A 13,390-nucleotide genomic window follows, 5' to 3' on the forward strand; every position below is an offset into this window, starting at 1 on the left:
TCTGATGGAGTACAGTTACCTACAAAACAAACAACAGTCTACCTGCAAACTCAATTCCCTTCTAGGTGAGCGTGCTCTGCAATTCGTGTTGGTGGGTGTGACGATGCAAGGGAAAGGGTGTTCCATAGGGAGCCCCCCACCTCCCCAGTTCCTTAAACCTACCTTCCTATCAGCATTTCGGCAGTGTACCTGCAAACGGTGAAACGCAGTCAGCAGCTGCCACCGCTGGGGCTGCAGCTGGACGGGGTCCTGCTGGCGCCCTGGTAGCCACCCGCCCCGCCCCCAAATCACTTCCATCTGTCACACAAGAAAAAGTTTATTGAAAAATAAAGTTCTCCCTAGTTTTCTCTACAACAGTGGAAAACAAAGCAGTGCTCTCTTACGCCGTACAGTACATTTGATAGCAACACCTTATTTGCAGAATCCCACACTACTTAACCCCAGAAGTTGAACAGTAGAAAATGGTTGTACCAGGAGCTGGCTGAAGACACAGACGCGAATGGCCATTAGCTTACAGACATCAAGGCTGTGACAGCAACTACAGCAGAAAGGACGTCACCATCTCCTTTGGCATAGACTTCCACTCTTGTTCATACCCGGGTAGGCCGGTGAGCAAAGGCATCCCACGTCTGCTCCATCTCAGCTGTGTCCGAGGTGGCCGCCTGTGCTAGGTTCCCGGCCGGCTGGGCCCAGGGAGCCCTCCAGCACCGCCAAGGCTCTGAGCCTCCAGGACCACCCTTGCCCCCCACGGACCCAGATGGGGCCCTGCCCGCCCCACGAGCGCACGGCTGCCCTTGCCTCCCTTTGTCGTGCCTCACCGGATGCGGGGGGCTTGGGGGGTAATCTGAAGGCTCCACAAGATCTGGGAAGAACAGAGGAAATGATGCTTTGAAGAGGTAAGTTCCCATCTTAAATGACTGCTGATTTAGCTGAAGAGAATCCAAGGATCTGAAAAAGACACCAGAACTCCGACATATTCCTCCATTTTGCACAAATGCAATCTATGCAGAATAGGGCCAAGATAGGAGAGGAGATAAAAACTCTAAACCTATCTAGGGAAGCAAGAGGTTGAAACTAACCCCCCCCACCCCCGCCAAAAAAAAAAAAAAAAAGCGAACTGACATTCAGGCGATCCGGAAAAACAACATGAAGCCCCGAGTAGCCTCTTGGAGCTCTGAAGACGCCCCCGCCACCCCATAGAATAACCTTTAATGTGAGAGAAACGTGACAACTAACCAGCCTGGGAGACTGATCCTCTTGGACTTGGACAGTGCAGGAGCCACCCTGGCCAGCAGGGGGCGCCAAAAGGGGCTTCCTGGGGAGCGATTAAGTTCATTGGTCATTCCTTTCCCTTCAATAAAAACAGAACGCCTCTATCATTGCATTTCAGAGAAAGATGGGTAACTTTAAGGGGACAGTCTGTCAGAGAATTCATTTTAATTTCAGCTCACCAAGTTCTGCAAAGCAAAACCCTGGAAGAGTCCAGAAGCTGAGTGGGGTGCGGTCCACAGCATGTGGCCAGAGGTCACCTCTTATGTTCAGTTTGCTAATTCTTGCGGCCCAGTTCCATCTGGGGCTGCAGTCTGGCGTATTTTCCAGTCAGTGCATTTCAACCAGCAGGGTGGACACAGGACTCAGGTATCTTCACCACTACGTCCTACAACATTCCATCAACTTGGGAGTATTCTCCCGTAGGTATTACTTTTGAATCAAGGATAGGAAGTGAGCTCAGCTCTTTTTTTCTCGGAATTTTATGAAAGGCGAATAACGACAATATTTAACACTCACTAGGGCTTCCTATATGCCAGACACTGCTAAACACTGCCTAATTCACTGCAAAACTGAATCCTCACAAAAACCCTAAGTGCTAAGAAAGCTAGGGTAAGTTTTTTTTCTGCATCGGACACTAGATACAGCTAATTTGGCCTTTTGCTATAAACACTTGGTTTCCCATTTTTTGTTGAAGCCCACAAGGAAGGAAAGGAACCCGCCCTGTGCTTTAGGAAATTCCTACCTTCCTAAAGAAGTCTGAATCTCTCTACATCCTCCAGCTCTTCACACGAAGGGTGCTCTGCGGCCCCATAGGGATGGATGGGGTTAGAATGAAGCCAGTGTAACAATGAAAATATTTTTCAATAAATACAACATTCCAGGCATGGAGAGTACACAACTAGCCTGTCGTTAACAGAACGTTTTTTTTTTTAAAATCAAGAATTGCGGGGGGGCATGGAGAGGGTGACAATGTTCCCATTAAATACACAATCTAGGTAACCAACTCGGAGAACGGGTGGCCTGCCTTGGTCTGGTCTAAAAAGCACAAATCCACCCCATAAACAGAACATTTTCTGTCTACCTGGTCACACTCGTGCTTCACTACCAGTGAGCTGCACTGGGGGCGCCCCAAAGTGAGCTTACCGGGAAGCTGAGTAGTCCCTTTTAATCGACACCCACGGTTGCCAAAGAAACAAAAAAAAGGGGTGCGTATTTTCTTCCCCTTCATCCTGCTAACCAGATGAAGTGGTTTTGGGCCAGTGCTTCCATGAGTTCAGCAGGGGCCTGCTTCCCTTCAGTGCACCCCTCAGGTAGGGCTGGTTTTCTGCTGCGGCCAAGACCTCACCAAGCTCCCGGGGTGGCACATGTCAACCCAGGAGTCCCCAAACCCAAAGACCTGGCGAGCAGCCTGGGAAAGTATGGGCTGGTCTGGAGGAAGTCAGACCTTTTCTTGGGGGTTCTCATGGCTTCATGGGGGTGTATGTACCCATACACTATGGCCCGGGGGTGGGGCTTGGAGGGCATTTCCGGCGCCCAGCCTGAGTTGCCTGCAGTGATTGCCAGGGCATGTCCTATCTCCGAGCTGGAGGAGTCTGCTAGCTTCCTTCAAACAAAACCCAGATTCCAAAAAACCAACCCCACATTCCAAAAAACGAACCCGAAAGAAAAGTGAAAAGGCACCTTCAGAGAAAAAATAAAATATCACCAAAGAAATATCTCCAAACATACAGCAAAACACACAAAAAGTAAACTATAAGCAGTGACAAAACCGAATCTAAGCAAAAATGCAAAAAGCTTCTCCAATTGTACTGTGCAAATCGAATTACATACAAGAAATAAATGAGGTGTTTACTGGCGGGAGAAGTGTTTCCCCTTTCAGGAACTTTTATTCCCGCAAGTCTTTACATTTCAAAGGAAAGCTTTCTCTCCTTTAATAAATTAAATGTTTTCCCTCGAGTTTTTTTTTTTTTTTTTTTTTTAAGAACTTAGGATTACAGTGGAGGGAAAAAAAAAAAAAAAAAATCCCAAATCTTTTAGGAAAAAAATGTACGAAAACTAAAGACCAGACAAGAGATGAGAGATGCTCAGAGCACAAGAAGACACTAATCCTGATTGGGGATTTCTCTCCCTGTGGAATTGTCATCAATTACCAATTAACTGGTTTAGGATTCTATTAAGATTGGCATTGGCAAAACCATCGAAGGCTCCCAGCCCACACTCTGAGAGGTGCCTTCCTCTCCCAGGGCAGGCAGGAATCGCACCCCTTCCTGTGCAGGGCAGATGGAGGTCCCTATCCCAATGTCCTCTTGGGTCGCTGACCAGACTTGGGCCACGTGTGTGGAGGCCTGAGAGCCAGTATACATTCAGTGTCGCCGCCTCTGTTCATAATGCCCTCAAGAACTGGAGTGTGGGTTTCTTTGCCCCAGGAGCAGCAGCCCTGCGGGCAGAGAGCTCTGGCTTACTTCCATTACTAGAAATGGGGGGAAGCCACAGGAATCTTCAAATGGGGGAGGTGCTCTCCTGGCTGCCTGACCTGAGAGTCCTGACGTGGAGAAGAGGAATTCTCCAGAAGGCGGAGAGTCCCTGAGCTCAGGGGTCAGCCAGCAAACAATCTCTGCAGCTTCTGGAACACAAGGCCGGCACAGCATCTTTCTGAGAACAGGGCTTTCCAACTTCCTTGCTTTCAGAGTTCCTGGGTTGGCTGTAACAGCTCTCTCGCAAAATGGCTTTATCTGGCCGAGTGGGAAAAAGGTCTCGGCCCGCCGGCGCCCCCTGCTGGTCAAACACCGGCACTCATGTCCTCAGCACTGGAAGCTCCCAGAAGAGCCCAGAAGAGGGCAGCACCGGCCCAGGAATTGCAGACCTGGGCCCTCAAGCAAATTGCCACCAGCGAGGCTGCAGCCAGGAGTCCCATCTGTAGGGAAAAGCAGTTCCCCACAGCAGGGATAGCAGTTGTTTCCTCCCACTGCGGGAAACCGCCCTTGCAAAGCTTCAAGGCACCCAGGCACTGGCACCCTCCATCCTTATTGCTGTTCTCAGCCAGGTTGTGACGGGCGGGCCCCTGCATCCACGCTCAGAGCAGAGAGACCTCCCCGCCAGCATTCTCCCTGGCACATGCGGGCCACCTACGGGGTCGGGGAGACCCCGGCTGCCCTTCCTCCCTCCCTCCATTCTCTAAGATGGGAGGTGCAGTTAAGACCCACGGAGGGTTTAAGAAAAAAAGGCTGGCTGTGCGCTTGATAGTAATTTTACACCCAAGAAGAATCTAGAAGCAGGCGGAATCTAACTTCCCATAACTCAAGTCTCCACACTCCATCTGGTCCTCAGAAAGCAGAATTCTAACTTTAACCTCGTGTCCCGAAGGCCCACCCAGGCCATTAGCCTTGCCCAGCTGCTCTGCTCGGCAACCAAGGCACTCAGAAGCATGAGTGAGGGCTGGACGGATCACGGGACAGCTCATAAGGGGGAAGTTCCGCCACAGAGAGAGGAGGGCTCACTCTTAGCAGTACGGAGATGCCAGGGGCATCGCAGAAACACACGCTCACACGCACAGCACTGAAGCACGGGGTGGAGGTGTGCAGGACCGGGGCAACTCACACAAAAGCGGGGGGGTGGGGGTGACTCCACGGTTTGGTCCAACCTGCCAAGCGGCTCACCACCGCCGCCCCCCACAGATATCTGTGCCTGGAGTAAGAAGCCAGCATCACATTCCTACCCCTTGCAAGCCGCACCAACACTCACAGGTGAGGGGCCAGGACAGTTCACATGCCTGCCCTTGCTCCCCGAGCTGGCATCGGGTTCACCAAGAGCCCCATCCCCTGGACGTCAGTGACATCAGACATTAGAGGGAATACAACACAAGCCCATCCGTCTAGAACCCAGCTCTGGTGGTCCCTAAGACCAGCTTCACTCCCGACCAAATCTCAGCTCGAAGACAAATCTCTGAAGGGGCAAAGAGCACGGCCTCCAAGAGCTCCGAGGGTAGCTCTTCTAATCCTAACCAGAAATTACAGCCAAGGTTGTATGTGGGTGTGGGTTTGGGTGCGAGTGTGTTTTCGGCTGGGGATGGGGTGGGACAGAGGAAAGGAGCCTCTCGCTGCAAAGCAGCCCATCTTTGGTCCCTGGGGGCTCTCTGGACCACACAGGCATATCCCCGCACGCCAGGGGCTGCCCGTGCCCTAGCTGCCGTGTGGCAAGCACACAAGATTTGTTCTGTTCTGCCACCATCCACTTTGAGGAGCTGGGTCCCCATAGCTGCCCTTAAGCATGCCACCAACCCCACAGTGCACCCTGCCCAAAGCATACAGTAGTAATATTATAGTGAAGGTGGATGGCCAACAGAGGAAAATCGAAGAAGTTACAAGACACGCGATCAATCCCTCTCTGCCCTCCCCAGCTCCCCCTCCCTCCCTCCCTCCCAAATAAATAAGTTAATGGGTTTAGGAATGTTCCCATATGAGGTTCTTTCCAACTAGCTCAATTCCTCCTCTGGTTTTGTTTCATTTAAATGAATCTTGAGATTCTCTTTCTACCCTGGAGCAGCTGCATAGACAGTCTCCCTACAGTAGCTCCTCCAAAATTAAAAATGAATTTGTGCCAGGGAGAAGCCAGGCTCCCGGCCTGATGTCGACTCTCGTTTTGTTTTGGTGAGAACTCCGCTGTGATCCTCCGACCACAGCGGGAGCAATACCAAATCGAGACCTCCCGCCAAAAGAGTTCAGGCTCCGGCGAAAGTCCCCGAATGATTTCTGCCCACCGGCCTTGCCCCGATGGGGCTGGAGCCACCGTCTTCCCCAGGAGAGTGCGTGCGGGGACGAGCCGGTGGCTGCTAGAGACAGTCTTTACAGAGAGCCACCTGGCCCTTGATGAAGTCCCGGCAGGGGCAGATCCTCCGGTGCCTGGGGTGGGCGCCAGCACAGCTGAACAGCAGGAGGTCACCTTGAAACACACAGTGCTTGTTCTTGGGGTCGAAGGAGGGCACCACGATGTCCTTGGCCATCTCTGAGCTTTGGCAGGTCACCTCGTACCTTGCGGGGGAAGAGAAAGGGGTTAGGGATGCAGGGGTCGTCCTCACCCCTGCCTCCTCCTGTCCACCGTCCGAGGCGTGGGGAGCTCGTTCGGGGCTCCTGCAGTAGAAATGAAATGTCAGCCAGCCTCTGGCCCAGCCATTCTCTCACCTCTGGAAATCCAGGCTCGAGAAAGGCATGTGTGTGCCTGGACACGTGTGTGGGGCTATGTGTTCAAGGCTGCTTAGCGAAGCACTGTCCATAATGGAGAAAACCTGGAAATAACCTGAATACTCAGCAAGTGGGAAATGGCTGAATCAACTATGGCTCATCTGTACCATCAGTTACATGCAGCCCTTGACAAAGGAGAGGTGGAAATGCAAGCATTAGCATGAGAGCTGTCGTCGAGTAAGGCAGGTAACAACAGGATGTACAGTGTACCGACGGGGTGTGTGTGTGTGTGTGTGTGTGTGTGTGTGTGTGTGTGAGTGAGTGAGCGAGTGAGAGAGACAGAGAGACGGGGGGCGGGAGGGGGGGAGAGGGAGAGAAGTCATGAAAGACTACACACTAAAGACTTAACAATGTTTACTTCTGAGGAGTGAGACTGGGGGAAAGATAGGCATTATTTACATGTTTTTTAAAAACTATATTTAATTTTCTCAATTAACGGCTTAAAGATACCCCTGTTACGTGGCCTTAGTCCCCACTGGACAGCAGTCAGACGGTCTCCTGGGGAAGGTGCCGTCCTGGACCTGAGTCACTGGACCTTGGATGACGGTGGCAACAGTAACAGCCCCACCCCAGCCCTGTCCCCAGCTTGAGGTTTCTGGGTGCGCAGAGCAGGGACCGAACCATCCCAGGTCTGTGTTCTTGCCCCTGTGCCATAGTCTCCCAACAGGTGAATTTTCTGTGGGCTGGAGACCCCTGTGGCTTTGCTTTCTCAGCCTGGGACCACTGCCTGGGGGCGTGGGGGGGGGGGGCGAAGGAGAACCGGATGTTTCTGTTTCCAACAGTGTTGGCCTCATTTCAAAGAAGAGCCACATAAGTTCTCCTCTTACCTGGGGTACCTGGGTCCTACCCACCTTGTCCCCTGTACCCCACCAGTTCAGAGAAGGTGGTATAGGAGGGCCAGGCAGATCTGGGTTTGAGTCCTGGCTTCATCTCTTATGAGCTGAGTGGCCCTGGACCAATGACTGAGCCTCTCTGTGGCTGTTTCCTCTTCCGTGAAATGGGGATAGAGAATCCTTACCTCACAGGGAAGGTCCAGGGATTAAATTAATGCTTATCGAGCAGCTGGCAGAGTCTAGCTCTGGGAAGTATTCAACACACGAGACCTGTCATGATTCCCATCATCACCCTGCCCCGGCGGACGCTGGCGGGGCTACGCCACCTGCCTCCTTTGCCCAACAGTGAGAACTTACACACATGCCAACCATCTCTATTTTGCTTTGTTCACGGAAGTCTTGATTCTTGCCGGTAGGGAGGGGATCTGGATGTGGAACCTGAGGTTTCCTGCTGCCTCTGGAAAGCCTCCAAGTGTCGGGGGAAGGGCACGTGGTGCCCCCATTACTCCTGCGCCCTCTCTTTTCTCTCTCCCGCCACCTAACTGCTGGGGCCCACCTGCCCTCCTGCCAGTGTTAATCTGGTGGTTCCCAGTGCAGCTGCTGGGGCTTCTGGTGAGCTCTCCGAGGCTGCCTGCCTGGCTCCCGGTGCCCAGGAGGGCAGCACCGGCCCATCTTGCTGCTGCAGTCACCAGGGAGCTCTGCGGCTTCTCTAAGTGGCCCGATACCCCTTGTTGTTAGGTAAGCCAGCTGGGAGACGGAGGCACCCAGAGGGCATGGCGAGGGCAGGACGTGGAGGTCTTAAGGAAACCTGAGCCGGAGACAGGGGCTACCAGCTCCCTCACAGGACACTCCTCCTGGCCAACACAAAAAGGGGTCTCCAGAGCTCCACTGGGCGTGGAAAGTTGCCATATGGAATGCGGCGTTGGGATCCAGATTTATGCTCATGCTTTTTATTTATTTAGGCGAACTACAGCAGCTGCTGTGTCTTAACTGAAGCCATCTGCCTGGTACACTGCTCGTCAGGAGCGTGGAAATCTCCACAACTCATCTGAGACCCCGAGGCAAGGGGGAGAATTGCCAGGAGCCAGGAAGAAACCCTCCTCCCGCCCCTGGTCTCCTGGACTCAGACTCCAGGCCCAGCCTCCTGGGGTGCGATCACGTGCGCCCATGACCACGAGGCTGCAACAGCGTCAGCCAGCCCAGGGCCGATGCCCAGAGGTGACCACGAAGCACTCAAGCAGCAGGTGGTCCCCGGAGCCACAGGGGACCCGTCCCCAGGCAGCTCCCCAGAGGTTTAGCTGAGGGGCGCCGGAGCCAGCCATGGGTGTGACCCTACCCCGGGGAGCTCTCCCTTCCGTTAGCTGCAGGTCTCTGTCCCCCAAGCCCCGGGCGGTCGGGAAGGCCCCTCCAGCATCCTTGCTGAGCGGGTGAGCCACAGTGCTCAGCTGTTGCCGAGGAGACCTTCCCGATGGCTGGAGTATACCCTCATGCTCTGCCGTGGCCCCTCGCCTCTTCAGAGCATGCGTGTGGCTGTTCCTGCCTCTCTGTTCCTGGGATGTCTGTGTCGCACACACACGCGCACGCACACACACACACACTCCCCACTCAGACCTGTGGTGTGCTGTGCTGTTTCCTTTCTGTGGGCCCCTGTGGTCCTCACCTCTCTCCAGCTGGCCTCGGTGGCTTCTCTCACAGGATGGGAGCTGGGGCTTCCGAGGCCCCTCAGCCCTTAGTGTAGAGTTTATAGCTCTTGAAGAAGAGAGGGGCAAAGCCCCCCTTTCCCGTGGGGCTGCCTATTTCCTGAGGGGAGAGAAGCCACCCACCCTTCTTCCCCCGACGCAGACCCACTCAGGATGAAGGGATGGAAGCAGGACCCACCGGCCGGTCTGACTCCTCCCCCCGCCCCGTATCCACCAAGTCTCCCCAAGCTCCCTCGTCACCACTCTGACTCAGGGCCACCTCCCTGCTCCGAAGGTGCCCACGACCTCACAGTCCAGGCCTCATGGCTTAGAATTCCTGTTCTTCAAACCAACCAACCCACACTCAATAAATGAATCTTTTAGAAAGTACAACTTGTATAGGTCGCAACATCACAAAGGAAGCCTGCCGCTAACGCACGTTCCCATTTCGGAAGCCGAGGTGCGCCCGCCCTGGGTCCCACCAGCCCAGACTCTGGCTCTTCCTGGGGCCTCTGTCCCCCGGCCACTCTGGCCCCGGTCCGGGTCAGGTTGGGTGCCACCCGAATCACGCATGCTCCGTGCACAGGAGTTTGTGGTCGCCTCTCCATCACCCCCACCACGCCCTGCCTGACTCCCCGATTCAAGACGACAGCACGGGACGCTCCAAAGGGCTCTACTTAAGTCACATCAGGTCACACTGCAGAGCGAGGACAGGCCGGGGACACCCAAAGACAGAGAGGAGCTTAAACTCAGAGCCAGGCCCCAAGCTGGAGAAGAAAGAGCAGCAGCTCGCTGCTAACCGGCCATGAACACGAATAAGCCAGGACTGCCTCACTGAAGAGGGTTTCAACAGACGCGCCAGAGAGCCGGGCTTTCACGACGTTATCGGTATTTACAAATGCAGAGGCAAGGTATTCACACCAGGACTCCTGTGAACAGAAAATTAACTTCAGGTGGCTCTACTGCAAACTCAGCATTCACGGCAGCCTCCTAGGAAGAAAACCCACGTTATCTACAAGGGGATGGGGTGGGAGGGGCGTTTAGTAACCCCACGGCCGCCCCGCAACAAGGCCTTCTGCTCCCTGGGCTCAGCTTGGAAGACGGCGGTGGGGCGGGGTGGGGGAGGCGGGCAGGGCACTGGAGTTTCTGGTCTCAGCCTGGTGGCCTCAGGCCTGCCCCACTGCCCAAGCTCTCTGCAAGACAGGGCTTTTCTGCTCTGCCTGCAGCACCAGCTGCATCTTCTCTCATCATTACCCGCGCTATCCCCATCTCACAGGTGAGGACATTGCTGGGGACAGAGGAAACTGGTTCCTTGGTTCCCTGTCCTGTGCCTCGGCGGGACCTAGCCCCTGGGCCTGCAGACGGACGGGCTGTGGTGGGCCCCGTGCTCTCTGAGAGCGAGCCCCGGGAGCCCCGCCTCCGGCCTAGCCAGGAAGGCCGCTGCTGCTGAGGGTCCCAATCGGGTTCCCTCCTCCAGCGCTGGGGCAGGGGCTGCACGTAGACAGTTCTGTGTAGACGCTCTGTAGTCTGCCCCCAGTGCATCCAGACTTCCGATCAAACAGAGGGAGACACTCGGGGTTCTCAGAAAGCCACTTTGCTACGGGAGCCGTCTGCAAAAGGGGCGAGTGGCAAGCTCCTCCTGGACCTAGAATTTGGGATACGTGCTCTGGAGACGGAAGCTTCTGGCACCATCAGGGGCTTTCCACAGACATCAGACCAGTGTTCCCTGCCACAAGGCTTCACTGGCTGCACAGCAGGCTGCCCACCGACTCTGCTGGCCTGGCCTTTATTCTGATGGTGGAATCGAGGCCACCTTTGATCCAGGTCTCCACGTAAAAAGAACGAGAAAAAATAGCATCGCCCACATCCCCACTCAGGAGAGCATCCCTGTAGGCGCGATGCTAGAGACCACGCTCTTTCTCTAAAAAGGGTTTTATACCACACTTGAAGGTAGTAAGACTTACAGGCAGGCTCAGGCCAGCTCAGACCACTGGGCACGGATGAGCACAGTGGCCAACCATGCTCTAGAAGGGTGTGAAGCCAGAACAGGGGCTGGCAAGCCTCGAGCCCTGAGTCCACTCTGTGCCTTATTATTATTATTGGGGGGGGGCGGGTGTTGCGTACGGCCTGCAGGATCTTAGTTCCCTGACCAGGGATCGAACCCGTGCCCCCTGCGGTGGAAGCGTGGAGTCCTAACTGTTGGACTTCCAGGGAAGTCCCAACTATGTTCCTTAAACATCCTCTTCAAGACTGGGGCACATATATACAATGGAATATTACTCAGTCATAAAAAGAAACGAAATTGAGTTATCTGTAGTGAGGTGGATGGACCTAGAGTCTGTCATACAGAGTGAAGTAAGTCAGAAAGAGAAAGACAAATACCGTATGCTAACGCATATATATGGAATCTAAGAAAAAAAAAATGTCACGAAGAACCTAAGGGTAAGACGGGAATAAAGACACAGACCTACTAAAGCATGGACTTGAGGATATGGGGAGCGGGAAGGGTAAGCTGTGACAAAGCGAGAGAGGCTACACTAACAAACATAAGGTAGATAGCTAGTGGGAAGCAGCAGCATAGCACAGGGAGATCAGCTCGGTGCTTTGTGACCACCTAGAGGGGTGGGATAGGGAGGGTGGGAGGGAGGGAGATGCAAGAGGGAAGAGATACGGGAACATATGTATATGTATAACTGATTCAATCTGTTATAAAGCAGAAACTAACACACCATTGTAAGGCAATTACACTCCAATAAAGATGTAAAAAAAAAAAAGACTGGGGCAGAACCACAGCTGTGCGGAATATCTAGGGTTGGGATAGCAAACCCCTCAGGGGAAAACACCGCATTAAGAGTTCTTAAGGTTGGGAAGGGGTGACAGGTAATTAACCAGGTTGTGGCCCAGGGAGGGTGTGATAAATATCGAGGCACAGATTCAGCACTGACAGGGGGCATGAGTCAGAGGCCAGAAGAAACTTCACATGGGAACCTGGAAAGTGCAAACACCAAACTCAAAATGCCACTGCAAAGGGAAATGAATGGTGTGACTGCAAGTAACACAAGCAGCACGAGCAAAGAAATCCCAGCAATAGAGAAGGTCCTTCCTGGCTCACTCTGGCCTGTGATCCCACTGCTGCACCTGCACCCCTGCTCAGGGACCCAGCAAAGCCAGGCCTGCTCACGCCCTCAAAGGGGCTGTAATAAAGCACAAAAGGAGATGGGGCTGCAGGAGGGGAAGGTGGCAGGGAAATTTGCTGCGGGCAGTGCTGTGCCAGCTCCCTGCCCTTATTTTTCATTTCTTCCAGACTCCCTGACTCTGTGGACCTAGCTACAGCCAGGGGACCTCAGGGGCGGGTCCGTCCGTGCTTGTGGTTCTGTGCCCATCTCGGCTCCCATGGTTCTTGGGTACCAATTAGCAAACCGAACACCTCCCGCCATCTCCAAGCCCCGACTTCCCGTTATTTATGCAAACAAAACACCCCTATTCGAATTCTAAATATATCAGCAGGCCAGGTGACCTCATCTAATTAACAATAAAAGCGCTGGGCCAACCTTCTCTGGGTGGAGGGGGGGCGGTGGGATCATGCTATAACCTTTTCCACATCTTATTCCAACAGCCCACGAGCCTAGAAAGGAAAACCTCATCCCTCGCAACCCAGCTCTGACCCAGAGGCGAGCTGCAGGCTGAGCTGCCTCTCCCGTGCTCCGGCACTTACTTCAGCAAGTCCTTGTCCTTGTTGAGATGCTGGAAGAAGGAAGGCTCACAGATGAGCTGTTTCTCCTGACACACCTGCTTGCAGGACTGCCCGGGCTCAGCAAGCTTTACCTGCAGGGCACTCAGGGGCGGCCACATCACTTGCCCATGGCAGAAGTCCTGGAATGACAATAAAACCATCAGCCAAGGAACCAGGGATGCAAGTGGGGGGTCCCCAGTCTGCCAACTAGTCCCAACAAGGGGGCCGGGCACCTGGTCATGGGAGAGCAGTGAGGAGCAGGAGGCAGGACCAGACAGACTTGGGTTGGAACCCGGCTCAGCTAGAACACGGTCTTGGCCTTGGCTTTCTGTGCACAGCACTGTGCCTGCCAGTAACGGGGGCTATTCATTCGTATCGCCACCTACAATGATGCAATCGAGCTAAAGCCTCAACGCTTGAAAGCCCATCTCCAGATCCACCTTCACCAGCTGTTCTATTCCCTCCGCCCTAATTCCAAAGACATTTTCAGTGTCTACCTAATTTGGCGGTTACCTAATATGACACTGTTTTGTGAGTGCTGGTTTCAACTTTGGGAAGCAAAGGAGCACAGCAAGGAGTCTTGCAGGCATCTGGGAGAGGTCTGCAGGCATCTGGGAGAGGGCTATTGCGGGGTCG

General features: G+C 54.0%; 1 protein-coding gene across 6 annotated transcripts in view; it reads right to left on the minus strand.

Annotated features, from left to right (window-relative positions):
* Nucleotides 1-298: 298 nt before the first annotated feature.
* Nucleotides 299-13,390, minus strand: part of MGAT5 (alpha-1,6-mannosylglycoprotein 6-beta-N-acetylglucosaminyltransferase) — a 370,484-nt gene continuing 357,392 nt past the window's right edge. For 5 of the 6 annotated variants that reach the window (XM_032638674.1, XM_032638675.1, XM_032638673.1 and 2 more), the window contains 2 exons: nucleotides 12,737-12,894; nucleotides 299-6,299 (listed from right to left, as the gene is read on the minus strand). In XM_032638674.1, the coding sequence (XP_032494565.1) occupies nucleotides 6,101-6,299; nucleotides 12,737-12,894 (357 nt within the window). In that variant the 3' untranslated portion in view covers nucleotides 299-6,100. The remainder of the gene's footprint in view (nucleotides 6,300-12,736; nucleotides 12,895-13,390) is intronic. The other variant, XR_004350852.1, reaches the window with a different exon arrangement.

Source organism: Phocoena sinus, chromosome 7 (genome assembly GCF_008692025.1).
Source record: "Phocoena sinus isolate mPhoSin1 chromosome 7, mPhoSin1.pri, whole genome shotgun sequence".
In the NCBI taxonomy this organism is placed as follows: domain Eukaryota; kingdom Metazoa; phylum Chordata; class Mammalia; order Artiodactyla; family Phocoenidae; genus Phocoena; species Phocoena sinus.